At 34.9% G+C, this 15,902-nt stretch overlaps 1 protein-coding gene across 5 annotated transcripts; it reads left to right on the forward strand.

Moving 5' to 3' along the window:
• Positions 1–208: 208 nt before the first annotated feature.
• LOC127150075 (uncharacterized) lies at positions 209–3,056 on the forward strand. Of its 5 annotated transcripts, none has more exons than XR_007822022.1 (4): positions 209–698; positions 808–882; positions 971–1,034; positions 1,394–3,056. XR_007822022.1 is itself a non-coding variant. In XM_051086860.1 (3 exons), exons 1-3 carry the CDS (start codon positions 519–521, stop codon positions 2,022–2,024), a joined length of 618 nt encoding a protein of 205 aa, XP_050942817.1. In that variant the 5' UTR covers positions 209–518; the 3' UTR covers positions 2,025–3,056. The 5 variants fall into 5 exon arrangements, 1 of the variants encoding a protein (XP_050942817.1); XR_007822020.1 differs by having other exon boundaries at positions 1,779–3,056; XR_007822023.1 differs by having other exon boundaries at positions 843–882.
• Positions 3,057–15,902: the final 12,846 nt, after the last annotated feature.

Consider the following 15,902-nt stretch of genomic DNA (forward strand, 5'->3'; position numbering starts at 1 on the left):
ACAAGTTTAAAATCCAAGTGTAAATTCTTTATGAGTTGAATCATTTTGATGAGAAAATTTTAGGAGCAATTTTTTTTTTTAATGATTTGAAAATTTAGTAGGTGATGGAAAGGCTAAGGAAATGGCCAAAGTTGAAGTTTGGTTTTGAGCTTAAAGCATAAAGGTCATTTCATATTTTCTTTATTAAAAAAATAGAAAATATCTAACTCTCTCCTCCTTCTCCATTCTTCGAGAGATGCCCCTAGTCCAAATCTTTTTCTTCTTCTGCTTATCGCCGACTCCCTCATCCGATGGTCATCTCTCCCTTACGCTCACCATCTCTCTCTTCTGTCATTTAGCACTCTACGATCGATAGGAGTCCTATTGTCGCACACCCTATCAACCCTTATGCTTAAACGTGCCCTCTCTCTTGGAATTTTCTGAACGCGAGCGATCTCTCTCTTGCGCACAGGCTAGTTCCTACCTTCCTTGAGCACACCAATAGCGATGCAACTCACCAATACTGACGACCCTCCTCAATGCTCCACCCCGCAAATGTTGCCATTGCCCGCCCTATCTTCACCGCTACTCAGCCAGTTGTTGAACACGGGCTTTGTCGCACCGTTGCAGTTTGCAAGCGTGCAACTACATTTGATTTGAGTTTCATCTTTTCATCATTATACCGTTCAAGACTCTCGTTTCCACCTCTTGGAGTTTTGGTAAAGATTTGCTTATTTTAGTGTATTTTAGTTGGGTTTGTTGAAGATTTTTGAATACCCATTAAGTTTCGACTTTGATTTTGCATTACCCATTACATTTCGTTGTTAGATTTGGAGTATTGACAGATTTTAACTGATGTCCAGCCGCGACGTGACTCGAAATTGGGTGTTCGCAAAAATTTGGGTTGGATTCTATGCTTTATGGAATGGGTCTTGAGTACCCATATAAGTTTGATGCTAATATCAAATAACCTATGGTTTTTGGATGCTAGGATTCAAAAGTGGATGGTTGTTAGAGGTTTGTCTGTTGGGCTAGGCTACTTTGCTAAGTTCTTGGTAAGATTTAAAGAGATTTTGTTGAGTTTCCATAGAGTTCTTGAATGTACATTAAGTTTAAGCATAATTGAATTACCTATCATACTTGAGTCCTTGAATTGAATGTTAAAGGTTGAAAATGGACTTTCCATTAACTTTAGAGTTTGCTTGGGTGTTACTTATATAAGCTTCGAAACATACAATGATTTTAGGTACTAGATTAGGATTTAGAAAGCCGTTAATATAATATCAAGGGGATTTCAACAAGGTGTAGATAAGGTTTTGGATAAATTTAGTGGGTTATCTCATAGTTCTTAAATTCCTTTTACTTTTTGCGTAAACATGATTTTACAAATATTGTTTTGTATGAGGAAGTGAAGATTTAGAGAACTTGGAAGCATTGATCAACACAGGTAAGGTTGTTTTAAAATGAGTTTGGGTATGTTCCTAAGTTATTTACTCGTTAGTTTGATATTGAGATTGTTAATGGATCTAAATCTCCAAGGTATGGATATTGGGTGTAAAAGCGTATTGAAACGAAAGACCCAATGAGTTTGACTTAAGTTTGCAAATTCATTTTACTAAGGATTTAAATTTAAGTTTTAAAGGTTGGAATGTGGATTTTTAGTCTAGTCTAAGAAGATTCGAGAATGCAAGGAATTTAGAAATGTAAAATAACATGAATGCTCCAAATGAAGTGTTTTGGAGATTGTTGTGTCATCTTGCTAAGTGAAGAAAACTGAGAGATCTTAATCTTTGTTTCAGGCCAAATTGAAATGGGGAAAGCATATAATCTCGAGGGATCGAGTCATTGATAGTGAATGGTTTATTTTCAAATATTTTCGTTATAAATTTATAAATGTTATTATAGTACGCTATAAATGTGACGATTACTCGTATGATTGTTTTATGATCTGTGTTAGAAATGTTTTCAAATATGATTTTCAATTTTCCATGAACTCTTGTATTTCGAATTCATGGTTGAATCCAAACTTACCAAGCAAGTTTTAGATGACAATTGGTTTCTAAAACATTTGTTGATTTATAATTAGACTTGAAGGAGTTCTAAAAGTATGTATTGATGACTAAGGATAAAAAATAATTTGAAAATGTGTTTCTAACCGTGTTTGGTTTTAAACTTTAAATATGTGATATTTATGAAATAATGTTGGTGATTTCCCTAAAGGCTACATGAGTGTGTTTTCGTAGCACCATCTATGATGGTTAGGGGATTCCGGGGCTGAAAGAGGTCGTGACTAGAGATCGAGAACCAGAGCCTAGGTAGGGATATGGATGGAGGATTGTGGTATGGCTTCAGGTCTAGCTCAACCCATGGTGGGTGGCTCTATGTGCACATATAAGCGGATATGGAGGTTGTTACTGTGGTAGGTGCTAAGTATGCGTGAGTTCCATTTGGCCGCATGTTTTCTTGTGGATATGGATCACGGGTGAGTTGTTTTGGGTCGTGTATTTAGTATGCTATCATGGTTGGATTGGATGGAGATTGTTACCGTGGTAGGTTCCAAGTATGCGTGAGCTTTATTTGGCCGCGTTTTTCTTTGTGGATATGGATCATGTGTGAGCTATTCTGAGCCGTGTATTTAGTATGCTATCATTGTTGGATTGGATGGAGGTTGTTATCGTGGCGAGTACTAAATATGCGTGAGCTAGGTTTGGTTGCATGATTCCTTGATCATGTGCGAGTTATTCTTGGCCATATATTTAGGTGCTTTGCCATGGTTAGATTGGGTACATGTTTGTTGGCTTGACTTGTGATGTATGCTATTATGTGATGATAACGTTTTAATTATTATTTCATTATCGAGGCATAGCTACACTTTTTTTAAAACATGTTTTACGAGTTTTTACTTCTAAAAACTTGCTACTCACATAGTTCTAGCTCACGTTTTCAATGTTTTCTCCCCCCAGGCAGCGTTTCAAAAACCAAGCCATCGTTGAGCTCCCCGTCATTGATTGTAGATTTTCATTCTTTTTATATGTTTTTACTTCGATTTTGTATTATATAATGGGGTGGTTAGAAGTAATGAGGGTCACACCAAGGTCACGTGTTTTGAGACCTTTTTGGACTATAATTATTTCGTAACTAGTATCTAGTTTGAATATGAACTCTACTTGAAACTCTAGAATAGTTTGGATGAATTTATGGTGAGACACACTTGATTTGATTTGGGTTTGAAAATTGAATATATATATATAGAAGGGAAAATCTCTCCCTTTTCATATTTGGCTAACTCATATTTTACTGGAGATGTTGCCGAAATTTTTATAGAGCTTTATGAGTGTTTTTTTAATCTTACATTTGAAAAGGAATGTTTTTAAAGAGTAAATTCAAACCACGATCTAGGTTAGAAGAGAAAACCTAGAACGGGTGTTACATAGATTTTCCAAATGAAAATGAAGAATGGAGATCCTGAATGCTAGATAGCTGGTCGAGGGAATCACTAGGCAATAAGAAACATCCAAAGGCAGAGAAGGAAGGAGTTGAAGCTAAGTATATGAGTGAGTGATGAAACATTTGACGTGATTACTAAACTTTCACTTATTACTGATTTTTTTCTATGTTTGTTTACGAATTATGAATGAATATTGCGCGTAGTTCGTCCTAAATAGAAGAGTATCTTTGTTTGTTTTTAGTATCTCTCATAAGTAGAAAATCTATGAATCTTCCATTAGTGGAAAAAAGGCTTTATGAATGATTTCCATAATTATTCAATGATGTGCTTGTAAACTTGATACATGAAAAGGTATCCTGTTGATGACAGTGTTCCTTCATTGATTCTAACTGTATAATCTTGTTACACTGAAATGTTATGTAAGGAAAGTAAATTGGGAAGCTAAGCCTTCTGTTTATTATTTTTATTGCTTTTCTAAGGAGAGAGGAAGCGATCTATTATGGATGCGGGTTGAGTACTAATCCCAGGTCTAGACGAGGTAATAATCAGACATTGGTTGAAAGTAAGTCCAAGGTGGAGAAAGATAAAATGTGACGAGGCGTTGGTGTAAATCCTAGGTAACTTATGTGACACTGGTTAAGCGCGAACCCTGGTCAGCGAAGGGAAATTCTTAGGTCTCAGAATGGACTTGTTGTGAAATGATCCAACGTATGGCATTGTAGTGCTTGTCGTGGGAACGATGTTGAGAAGATGCTAGTGGAGTGTAACTCCCAAGTCTAAGAATGTGAATGTGGCAAGACGCTGTTGGATATCCCAGATAACTTGGGTGATACTAGCGAGATTGAATCCCAGGTCAGTAAGGGGTGATTTTCAGGTCTCTGAATGACCATACATCAGTGATTATGATACAATTGGTGACTCTTTGAGTAATTATTTGAGTTGTGATGGTTACATGATTCATATTAATAGTTCTCTGCATCAAACTTCATGTGTTATGACTCACTACTTATTTTTTCAAGGATTTCTTGTGATTTTTCTCAAAAGGTTTTCTCAACCCATCACTCACTAAGACTGTTTGACTTATGTTTTAAGTTTCCCCTCCCTAGGTTGTTAGGCATTGAAACCAAGCGAAGGGTGGATTTTAGGCGTTGTAGTCTAGTTAAAGAGGGAAGGCAGAGTTACTCTGTCGCCTTACATGACGTGTTAGCCATGAAAATTTCTAATATGCCTAAGAAGCTAGTTGGTAAGCGAATTTCTCTTTAGTGCAATTGGCCCATCTTTGAGAAAGGTGAGAGAAATACCCAAATTAGTGAGACCTAACTCAGTGAGCCAGAGAGAAAAAAGTCAAAAAACCAAGCTAGGGGATGGAAGACTTCACACCTCTAAGTACCTCGCCTCAAGAAGTAGTATTAGGCGGTGGATGAGGAAATAATGTCCTTAGGAAGAAATTGAAGAGTAAAAGAAGGAAAATGGGTAGTAATTAGAGCGGAGGTTGAGTACTAGTGCCAAGAGAGTTTCATGAAGCCTCTCCCACCATGGTGCATAGAGCTACACCTTGCTGGCAAAGAGAGAACACGATGCGTTGCTACACAATGAGGCAAGCAAACCAGTCGTCAAGTTGGAAAAGTTGTGCTAGGCAAAGGAAGGCTTAAAGATTATGTTAAATCTTGTTGTAAGGAAAATTCTAAGCTCTGATTGAACATTGTAAAAGTGTTAAGTTAAGAAAAAAAAGTCATGTACTTATTTCGTTGCATTATCTTGTTTCTGTCGCATAAGTAGTTAAAAGGTATTGTTAAGCTAAGTATTAAAGGCCCGACGATAAGGCTAAGTTAATGAAATAAAGTTGTTGTATTTTGCTGTTATGTTAAGAAAACTTGACATTTAAGCCAGGCGTTGAGGTTGTAAAAGAGAAGTCATTCCGTTCATAAGGCGTTCGGCGTCTACTCCGTGGTGTATGGTAAGCATTGAAGGCTAGGCGGCATGATCCACTAAGTTGCGAGAAGCAACTTTAGTGGTGGGGCATGACAACATGACGCTGGCCTAAGCTCACCAAACACTCAATTAACCTTTTTAAATTCTTTTTGCACATAACACAACCTCTCTTGCGTCCTGATGCTCAAACCTAACTAAGACTTGCCCAGATGGCCTGATTTTTGTCCAACAACTAATCCCTACTTTGGAGGTTAATAAATAAACATCCATGACGCCAATGAGAAAACTTCCTTCTACAAACTTGTATAAAAATGGCTTAACTATCTTACCTCTAAATTGCTGCCACAAAGTCCAAGTATTAAGTTCTTTATATTCAAAATATTTAACACTATCCAGATTTCCTTCGAAAATGATATTTTGTTGTTTCCTCAATTAGTTGGATATCTTCCTTGCATCTTCTTAAACAAAAAGTTATACCTAAAAAACTAGACTCGAAATGGAAACTTTTGGGTCTAATTTGAGAGAAATGGAAGATCTATCCGTTTAAAAATGGCCTATTTATTGGAGCCTTTGCATGGTTTTTTCTTTACACCTCTTACTTGCTAACATCTAGGTGCTTTGCATGCCATGAAACCTAGAAACTACTCAACCACAAGGCTCCAAATGCCTAAAACACTCCTTTGTCTACCTAACCTCCAAACCATCTCACACATAACTTGCATGGGTTACTTGGTCGCGTGCTTCAATGCATAGAGGTTCCCTTGACACTTCTTACCCCCTAGTTTTTTCTGCAAAGGCCTCTCCTCTTGTAACTTCAAGTCTTTGGCCATATTTCCATCTCACCTAGTCCTTATCTTACCCGCAAATCACATCTAAAAGCCTGGTCAACACATCACAACACGTAGCATGTCTTGCTTGGCCATATAGCCTTGTCTAAGGTTCTTGGCATGTTTGGCTGCCTAGCAAAGCTTTCCTAGTCTAAGATGTATCTTTGCCACTCAATCTCTTGTCCTTAGAGGTTTTCTTGACATGGATGACAGTCCAACCATGCTCAATGCTAACACTTGCGACCACCTACTTCATGTCCTTCGAGATAATTTAAACAACTTTGGTCACTTATGCGCACCTTAAAATGCCTAACATCATGCAAAATTCCTCACCCTTGCTTTCACCGTTTACTTGACACTTCGCCAATTTTTTCAAACTTTCCTTCTTCCTACAACCATGTCACCCTTATAATGACACACCAATGATGACACTTAGGTCACTACCACAACTTAGTAAACTCCTTTTTAACCCTTCTTTGAACTACTAATTCAACTTAATCTTAGTCTTCAACTAATCTCAAATCCAACTCCTCCACTTGTTTCATTGGAAGACTTAGAAATGCTATAGTTCAGGGTTTACAACTTGTCCTATGTGGTCCATGTACAATACCAAATTACATTCGTAGTATCTTTTTATCTAAATTAAAACTACTATGTGCATTAGAGTGGAATGCAATGAGTGACATGTCAGCGAGTGAGTATGCATAATGTTGAACTAATCTTAACTTGGTACATATGGGAAAATTCGAAGGAAAGTTTCTATAAGGAATAACATAAATGAAAAGAGTTTAAATGTCTTTGAAGCGATATAAATTTTATTTTTAACTTCTATTGGGGCAATTATTAACCCATTTATTTGTACACTATTCTCAATCCATAGTATACATATATTCATTATTTTGATATTTTGTGTAGAATATGAAAGAAGGCTTCGATACGAACCCAACGCAATGAAAATCACTTAAAATGGAGTCCAAACAAAAAGAACGGTCAATTTGACGTTTAAGGGAAAATTAGTAAATATTCAAAAAGTTGTGACATGTGTCAGCCATGCACATATGCAAACAAACTAGACGTCACGAGTTTGAACCCCAAGCAAAGCATTTACTTTCCAGATTTTCCTAATAAGAAACAACGTTGTTTTGATTTAAGCTCGTGCCTCACTGTCGTAAGTTTGAAACCCACCTGACGCAATATTAAAATCAAGTTTTTTTCTGTCCCTGCACTTTGACTGCCTCTCTCATCGCACCACGTGTCGCTTCCTAGTAGCGTGTGCCTCTTCTACCACCCGAGTTCGATCCTTAGCAGCTGTAAATAATTTTTGAAGAATATTTCAATGGAAATTTGGTAAATATTTTGCAACTATCTGAAAATTAAACTTCTCCGTCAATTGGAGCGTGCAACTGGCTTTGAAGTCACGGTTTTGAACCTCATGAGCGATTATTTCCAAATATTTTCAAATATTTTCTATCTTATCTATTCCCCCCCCCAAAAAAAAAAATTCATCATAATTCACCATCAGTTCACCATTTTCTGTCAAATAAACCCAAAATTCTCTCAAAATCTAGAAATTACTCCCCCATTTTGCCTCTTTTTGTTCTCTCAATTAATTTTCAGAATTATTTCTTGATGGAGGACTAATCATCAAGAGGTAAGTGGACTTAGGGCTTTTCAGTTATTAGAGAATTTTGCTATTATTTTTTTTCTTATTAATTAGATATGACTGAATCTTTGAATTTCTTGTAGTTTTTGTTGAATCCCTAATTTTTTTGAATAAAAAATTAATTCCTTCTTTCAATTACAAGCATTCTTGTCAATTTAATTCTTGATATTGTTCTTGATTCACCACTTTGTATGCAAGATACTTTGGGTATGAAAAATTAATGCAAGATTAATTTGATTACCTTGTCTACACAAAAACTCAATCTAATTCTTGATTGCAACATGTCGAATCTTGAAATTTATTAATGCTAGATGAATCTCCCTTGTTAGGAACTTTTGAATTTGATTGCATCAATTTTATTGTGCACAATTAAATTCAATTAATTTATTGATTGCAAATGTTGGAATTTATGTCCTAAAACTCGTAGTTTGTAGTTTAAATTACATTCTATTCAATAAAGTGTTTATTGAGGATTTATTAGTGAAAATAGAATACTATAATCTTGAATCCAATAAACTAAGGTCCGGAGGCTATCTAGTGTAGGCTTGAACTTTATATAGAGAAATAAACTTGGATCAAGTTCGAGTATATAGCCTAAATGGTCTGAATAAGGTTGGGTGTCTTATTCTGGAAACGCTATAGATGCGACCCGCTTTGTAGTTAGTACAAACGAAGTGATCCTAAATCGTTCATGTAGAGATATGGAAGTGGGGACATCCTATGTAAAGAATTTACATAAGACTGGAACTAAGAGATAGTCATTTTTAAGTTATAACACCGTATTGTCTATATAAACTGACTATTTCGATTATGATGATTTAGGTAACTTAATCTTAGTCGTGAGCTAACTATAAACTTCTGTTCAAATGGTATTATCCTTAGATATGCATGGGTGAGGGTAGCTTAATGGTGTTGGCCCAACAAGCCTCCCATTTTAGGGATAAGACCGCGTGGATAGCTAGGGACATAGGATACAAAACAGAAATCACTCCGACCCGATTTAATGTTAGTAGATAGGTGTTCTCTTATGAACTGAATTCAAGTCTTGAACAAGGGGCCCCACTCTCTCATTGGCCCGAGAGGGATTCAATTTATAGGTTGGACCTTAACCAATTGTTTAATAGTGGATCGGTGGGACTTAAGGAACAAGATGTAGCCTCGGGGGTAAAACGATATTTTGACCCAGTCGAGGTTACGAACAACTTGTGAAGGATTAACTTACTGACCATGGTTATATCAGCCGGACATAAATATATTTATAGTGAGGGGAGTGCAACTATGAGAATTTAGTGGAATGACTCGTTAGTTAACGAATATTGATTAGCTTGGTTTAAAAGGATTTAGCCAGTTAAACTCAGATCGTTGGAGCCCATGATCTATAGGTCCATTAGGTTCTCCTGCTAGCTCATACAGAATTAACTTAAAACCACATGTTGGAATAATTCGAATTGTTCGAATTATGTAAAGAGAGAGAAACCGACAACTACATGTGATATAATCAATGGTTATAGCTTTAAGCAAGAGCTTTATGTTTAAATGTGATTTAAATATTAAAAATATGAATAGAGATTCATATTTGAAATCTCGAAATTAATGAAAATGGTCAAAGTTGTAAAAGGTCAAAATGTTGACTTTTGATTTTGAAAAGTCAAACTTAGACTGGGTTGATATTCAAATGTGATTTGAATTTGGAAAAAATGAATGCGGATTCATGCTCAGGAGGTTGGGATTAGTCAAGAAGGACAAAATGGTAAAAAGTCAAAATGTTGACTTTTGACTTAAAAAGTCAAAATGTTGACTTTTGACTTAAAAAGTCAAAATGTTGACTTTTGACTTAAAAAGTCAAAATGTTGACTTTTGACTTAAAAAGTCACAGTTTGACTTTGACTAAATGGTCAAATAACCATTTTGCCCATTGACCAAAGTTAGTGGGAAAATCCAATATTTTGTTGGATAATTTCATCAACTCTTAGTGGGTTTGGTGTTAGTGGGCTATGTGGAGACTTATGGTGATGACACCAAGCCCACTAAATGTTAGTGAAATGCTAGGTGTTGAGATTTTGACCAACTAATTACATGCAATTTTGCATGTAATTAGGTTATAAATAGTCCTCTTTTCAAATTGAAAAAAACTTTTGGCCATTTGTTTTTCAAAATCTTTTAATTTTCCTTTCTTAAAAAATTAAACATATCTCAACCTAATTCCCTCTAATTTTTTCCACGTCTCTCTCTAATTCCTTTAATTAACGGGTCCCACAATCCAATTCTTAGTCTGGAGATTATCGGGTTAACTCTAGTGGAGGTTCGATTCGAGTTCAGAAGAAGATTTGGATAAGTTGGAAACAGCTTCAAAGGTATGTTTTCTTTGAACCCTAACTAGTGTAATTAGGGTTGTGTTTAATGCATCTTAATCACTAAATTAAGTTTAGTTGCAATTAGTGTAAAATTTTGATCTTGTTTTCTGCTGCGAATGTTCGGATCCATCAGCAAATTGTTTCAAAAAAAAGTGTGAAAGATACTTTGATCTTCTTCAAAAATCAAGATTAGATTTTAGTTGTTATTGCAAGAATATACACTAAATCCTTAAGGTGATTGTCTCTTTTCTTGAAATCTTAACCAAAGTTCTTACAAGATCAAGCAAGTTGATCATGCAAGAATCTTGATGAAGAACACCTTTCGATTGAGCAAAAATCATTTCATAATCCTCTTAATTCAATGATGAGAATTGATTAGTGCCCTTTGCCCATTCCCTCATTACTTTCATAAGAGTTCAATTTTTTACCTTTTCTTTTTAATCGAATTTACATTCTGAATCACTCTTAAGTCTTGGTTCTACTTGATTTTCCCACACTCTTCAATGTTTTTCTTTTGCTACTAACATCATTTCTTTGAAGCTTAATTTCAAGAAACTTACTTAGCCACCATTCTCTTGGGTTCGACACTCGTACTTCCCACCAAACTACAGCACAAAGTAAGGGTAAAATTCAAATTGTTTTTTGTCGAGGCAAATCTAGGTAAGTGCAACCTAACCTTAACAATAAATTTAATTTCTAAACATATTTGTGCTTGATTGTAACTACCTTGCCTATACATACTTTGATACATATTGATTTTCACTTTACAACTTCAAATTAAGGCGAGCAACCTCTCGATGCCTTCGCTGCATATATTCACCTTTTGGGATATAAATGTTGAAGTTAGAACATGTGATTTTTATCTAAGTAAATTTTTACCAGGTATTTATGTTTCCACCTTTATATAAGGCAAACAACCTCTTGATGCCTAAATGTTACACATTATCGCATTTCTAATATGTACGATAAGGTTCAAACAGTCGAACTGATTTTATTTCTAAAATCATATATTTTTTGTTTCATAAGGTCTAAGTTTCTTGCTCTCTTGAGTAGTTAATCACCAATACTTAATTCATTCTCTCTTATAGAATTAGGTGTTGAAAGATAACTCTAATTAAACAAAATGAGTATTTCATTCATCAATACTTTTCAAAGAAAACATTTCCAAACTTCAGTTTAGTCATAACATAGAAAGCTAAAAGATGAATAAGTAAAGAGATGGAAGAATGATAGTAAAAGGTAATTTCATTTGTAATAAAAAGTTTAGGTTTATCGACCATTAACTTCATAATACAAATAGAATAAAAATAGGAAATACAAATGGAAAGAAGGAAATTTGCATCAAGCCACTCGCATTCTTTGGCTTCGTTGTTGCCTGTTCTGAGGTTAGAGGAAGGATTGTTTTGTACAAATTCTAATCTCACAAAGGTCCAATCTCTCACCTAAAGCTTAATAAAAGGATAAAGGTAAGTGGATGGCAATGGTGGTATTGTCAGAGCTTCAGGAAGATATTCTTCTCTCAAAGGTCTGTGTTTGAATTGAAGCTCTTGATGTCGATTTATACGCGTCAAGGGCATGCAACAATACAGAAGATCTGAATTTGACATTAAATTATTTTGCATTATTGCTTCACTATACTTCGTCGTTTTCGTCATTTTTAATATCATCTAACATTTACGTTGACATCTTCACTAACTCGATTGTGTTGTAGCGATTCTTATCATATGGTATCTTTTTCGTCGCATGGCTGGTTGACGTGAGTCTACTTTGATTTCCTGATGCTGCTCTTTATTCTATGTTCTTTTACTTTTCGCACTATCTTACATTGAAAACATGAAAATACCATAGTAACTAGGCGTTTTGTCTTTTATAACTATCAAATCACATATTATATCTTTTTCATGGATATTATTTCATTTTCCTCTCCATTCTTCTTAATTATTCTAAGTAAAAGACTATTATAACTTGTATTTCTACAATTTATCACACTTCCAAATTTAGAACAATGCTTGTCCTATAGCATAACTCTTTAGATTAAATGAAATTTTAAATTTTTTTGAAGTGATCGCTAAACTTCTCATCATTCTTTTGACCACCACTAGTATCTAAATTGTCCATCCCTTTGTCGTGTACTATCTACCTATGAAAATATTTATGGGTTTTAATATGTGACAAGCTTAAGTCTCAAAATACCTATGCTCATTTCTAAAAAATCTTATTTAAATTTTAGAAATGTGCTTTTTTATTTAAAAAATACTTGGGTGTTCCTTACGTATTCTTTTATTAGTTTATCTAACATGCGTTGATCGAAAAATCATTGGTATTCTATGATTATGCTTTTATCACAACTTTAACTCTTATCATCGCTTTATTTAATTTCATTACCTAGAGTTTGAAGGTATGCGTTACTAAAATAATAAGTTTGTTTTGTTTTGTTTTTTTTATTTTTATTTAAAATAAGCTTTTCGTAAGTTCTTTTTTAAAATTTTTGGATGTTTTAGCACAAACCTTATACACTCCCAAATTTAAGAGTACAGTAAGGCCCTCTTTGTTGAAAGTGAATGATAAGATGAATTTTGAAAAATTTTACAAAGGAGGTTTGAGGTAACACTTACTTGCCTTATAAATTTCAAGAAATGTTTCCTCGTGGGGGTTTTATGTTCTAAAACTTGTGATTTGTGAATTTTATACTATTGTAGTATGAGGCCCTGATCACATCATGTCTTATGCATGCGATAAGATTTATGCGACAAGATTGAACTATGCAATGAGACCATTATGCGGCGGAAGAAAAGAGTAAAGTAACTTATGTTTTGCGTTTAAGCTACATGGCGAGAAGGCTACATGATGAACTGTTATGCGTATTGAGCTTACTTCATCGAGAAGTAGTGATGTCATCCTTGTGTAAGAAAGCCAACGATTGATTTGACCTTGCCGTCCAATCCAAATTCAGCATAAGGAAGTGGAAAACACATGTGGCATTCTAACATTGGACGAACTCTCACCGCTAGTAGAGGAGTCATCATTTCTGTATGAAACATGTCAATGAAAAGGCTTATAAATAGATAAATTTTGGTCATTTTGAAGCTACGTTTTATCTTGAGCTTATTTAAGAAAGAATTCAGAGAATTTCCAAGGTTTTTAAAGATCCAAAATGAGCTTGAATTTGGCAAGCATTGCAAGGAGGTGCAAGGGAGCTCGTGACCAAGAATCTAGTTGATAGTGATTGTGATTGTGAGTGGTTTTTTTTTTCATAAAATGATTTCCAAAATAAAAAGGATTTCTAGAATATGTTTAAATCCTTACTATATTTGTACCGAGATTGCGAACAACATGATTTCTCTTATGCTTTCCAATTCTTAAGATGTATATGATTTATAAATGATGGACTTATTATGAACTAGACTAATATGATATGATAATATGTATTTGAGGAATGTATAAGATTTAAGATAAAAATTAAAATAATGAAGTGGGATGATCTTTTGTGCCCTATGCAATAAGAAACCTGTCCTTGTCGTGTGATTTGGGATAAGATGCTTTATTCTTGTTGTATTTTTTGAAATAGAATGTCTATTCATGCTGTGTGATCTTGAGTAGGATGCCCCATACTTGCTATGTGATCTGGTATGGGATGTCCTTTGCTTGATGTGTAAATTAGCATTGGAAGACACATTATGCGTAATGGAATTGATGGAACTTGCTAAATGCGAGACTACTCCACATAGCTTCAACTTGGCAAAAGAGTGTGGTAAACCTTTGAGTTGAGAAAATGGTACAAAGATGTAATTAAACCTATGGAATAATTTTACAAGGTGATTATGTTATGTGCGAGACATATACGAGGTGATATAACTTAGGATTTATGAAAGTTGTTGATAAAATTAAGGTGTTAAAGATCACCTAACACATTAAAATAATTTGATTTAAATGCAATGTCTTATTAATTGAATTGTTTATTATTTATACTGCATGATTTGGCAAAACGTTTTTATCAAAAGAGTTGATAAAAGACCCTACTCACTAGAAATTTTTGGCTAACCTTCCAAATGTTTTGTTTTAATCCCCCTAGGTAGTGAAGGACATCCAATGCCAAACTAAGCGAGAATAATCTGAATGTTGTTTTGAGTTGTATATAGTTCTTTTAAAAGAAACTTTATATTGAGCACTGAATGTACTTTGTTATTTGAAATATCAATGAAGTATTCTTATTTCATTTGAGTTCACATTCTGTGTTTAAGTTTCTTGGATGTATTTATTTTTACTTACTAGGCGTTCTGTGTGGCATCTCTCAGAGAGATTCACGTAGAATGTCTAAGCGGTCACATCCCACTTGGTCGCATAAGGTGACTTTTGGGGCAAGGCACGTGACAAGTTGGTATCATAGCATAAGTTCTTGGGAAAAGTACTGGTTAGAGTCATGCATGTAGAGAGTCACATGATAGAATGAAAGTTTAATGTAATGATGAGTTATAGGAATTATAGCACCACGAGGTATGCTAAGGCGAGTTGGACAAGTAGCAACGAATTATCCAGCTAGAGGGAGTGCTAATAAAGCGCACAAGTATCCTTTGAAATGTCTAGTAACCCACAAGAGACGAATGGGTGAAACGTGGAGAATCACTTTTCTTAAAAGTTAGACAAGAGATTTAGTATTGAGAGGTTGAGGGCATTGGAAGCAACGACCTTTGGAGGAACCACTAATCCAACAGATGCAAAGAAGTGGTCAAGTCTGATTGAGAAGTGTTTTAGGGTGATGGATTGCCCCAAGGAAAGAAAGGTGAAATTAGCAACATTCTTATTGGACTGTCATGCAGTGAGAGCAGGTACATTAAACTTTGTCACGTAGGAGGAGTTTAGAAAGGTGTTTAAGGACAAGTTCTTCCCTTGTTCTTTTTGTGACGCTAAGAGAAAGGAATTTATGAGTTTTGTTCAAGGCGACAGAACTGTCGCAGAGTATGAAAAAAGATTTACGGAGTTTGCTAAATACACTTTAGCCTTTTTTTATTGATGATACTGGCAACTGCAAACGTTTTCAAGATGGTTTACGAACTGATATTAGAGCACTGTGATGGCTAGCATGGGTTGGTCAGATACTTTGAAATTAGTTCAAGTGGCCATGAAAGTTGAAAAAGAACAAGGTTGCAAAGCAAGACCTGAGTAGTCAAAATCTTGGTAACATGCAAGGTGGTGAACGCCAAATTGAGAATATGCATTATGCACCAGACGTTCAGCAACGAGGATGTTGGAATTTATTTCCTAAAACTCGTAGTACTTTGTAGTTTAAAATTATATTTTATTCAATAAAGTTGTTATTGAGAACTTATTAGTGAAAATAGAATACTATAATATTGAATCCAATAAACTAAGGTTCTAAGACTATCTAGTGTAGACTTGAACTTTATGTAGAAACATAAACGTGGATCAAGTTTGAGTATATAGCCTAAACAGTCTATGAATAAGGTCGGGCGCCTTATTTTGAGGACACTATGGATGCAACCCGCTTTGTAGTTAGTACAAACGATGTGATCTTGAATCGTTCATGTAGAGACATGAAAGTGAGGGCATCCTATGTAGAAAGTTTACATAAGACTAGAACCATGAAATAGTCACTTTTAAGTTATAACACCGTTGACTATATAAAACTAACTATTTTGATTATTGATGACCTAGGTAACTTAATCTTAATCTTCAGCTAA

Source organism: Cucumis melo, chromosome 6 (assembly GCF_025177605.1).
Source record: "Cucumis melo cultivar AY chromosome 6, USDA_Cmelo_AY_1.0, whole genome shotgun sequence".
In the NCBI taxonomy this organism is placed as follows: domain Eukaryota; kingdom Viridiplantae; phylum Streptophyta; class Magnoliopsida; order Cucurbitales; family Cucurbitaceae; genus Cucumis; species Cucumis melo.

What these genes read in the sequence shown, in the direction of transcription:
- LOC127150075 (XM_051086860.1), top strand. Translation starts at nt 519, where the DNA reads ATGCTCCACCCCGCAAATGTTGCCATTGCCCGCCCTATCTTCACCGCT. An exon ending in TTCCACCTCTTGGAGTTTTG is followed by an intron (nt 699 to 842) that starts GTAAAGATTTGC and finishes ACTGATGTCCAG; the next exon opens with CCGCGACGTGACTCGAAATT. An exon ending in GCTACTTTGCTAAGTTCTTG is followed by an intron (nt 1,035 to 1,778) that starts GTAAGATTTAAA and finishes TCTTTGTTTCAG; the next exon opens with GCCAAATTGAAATGGGGAAA.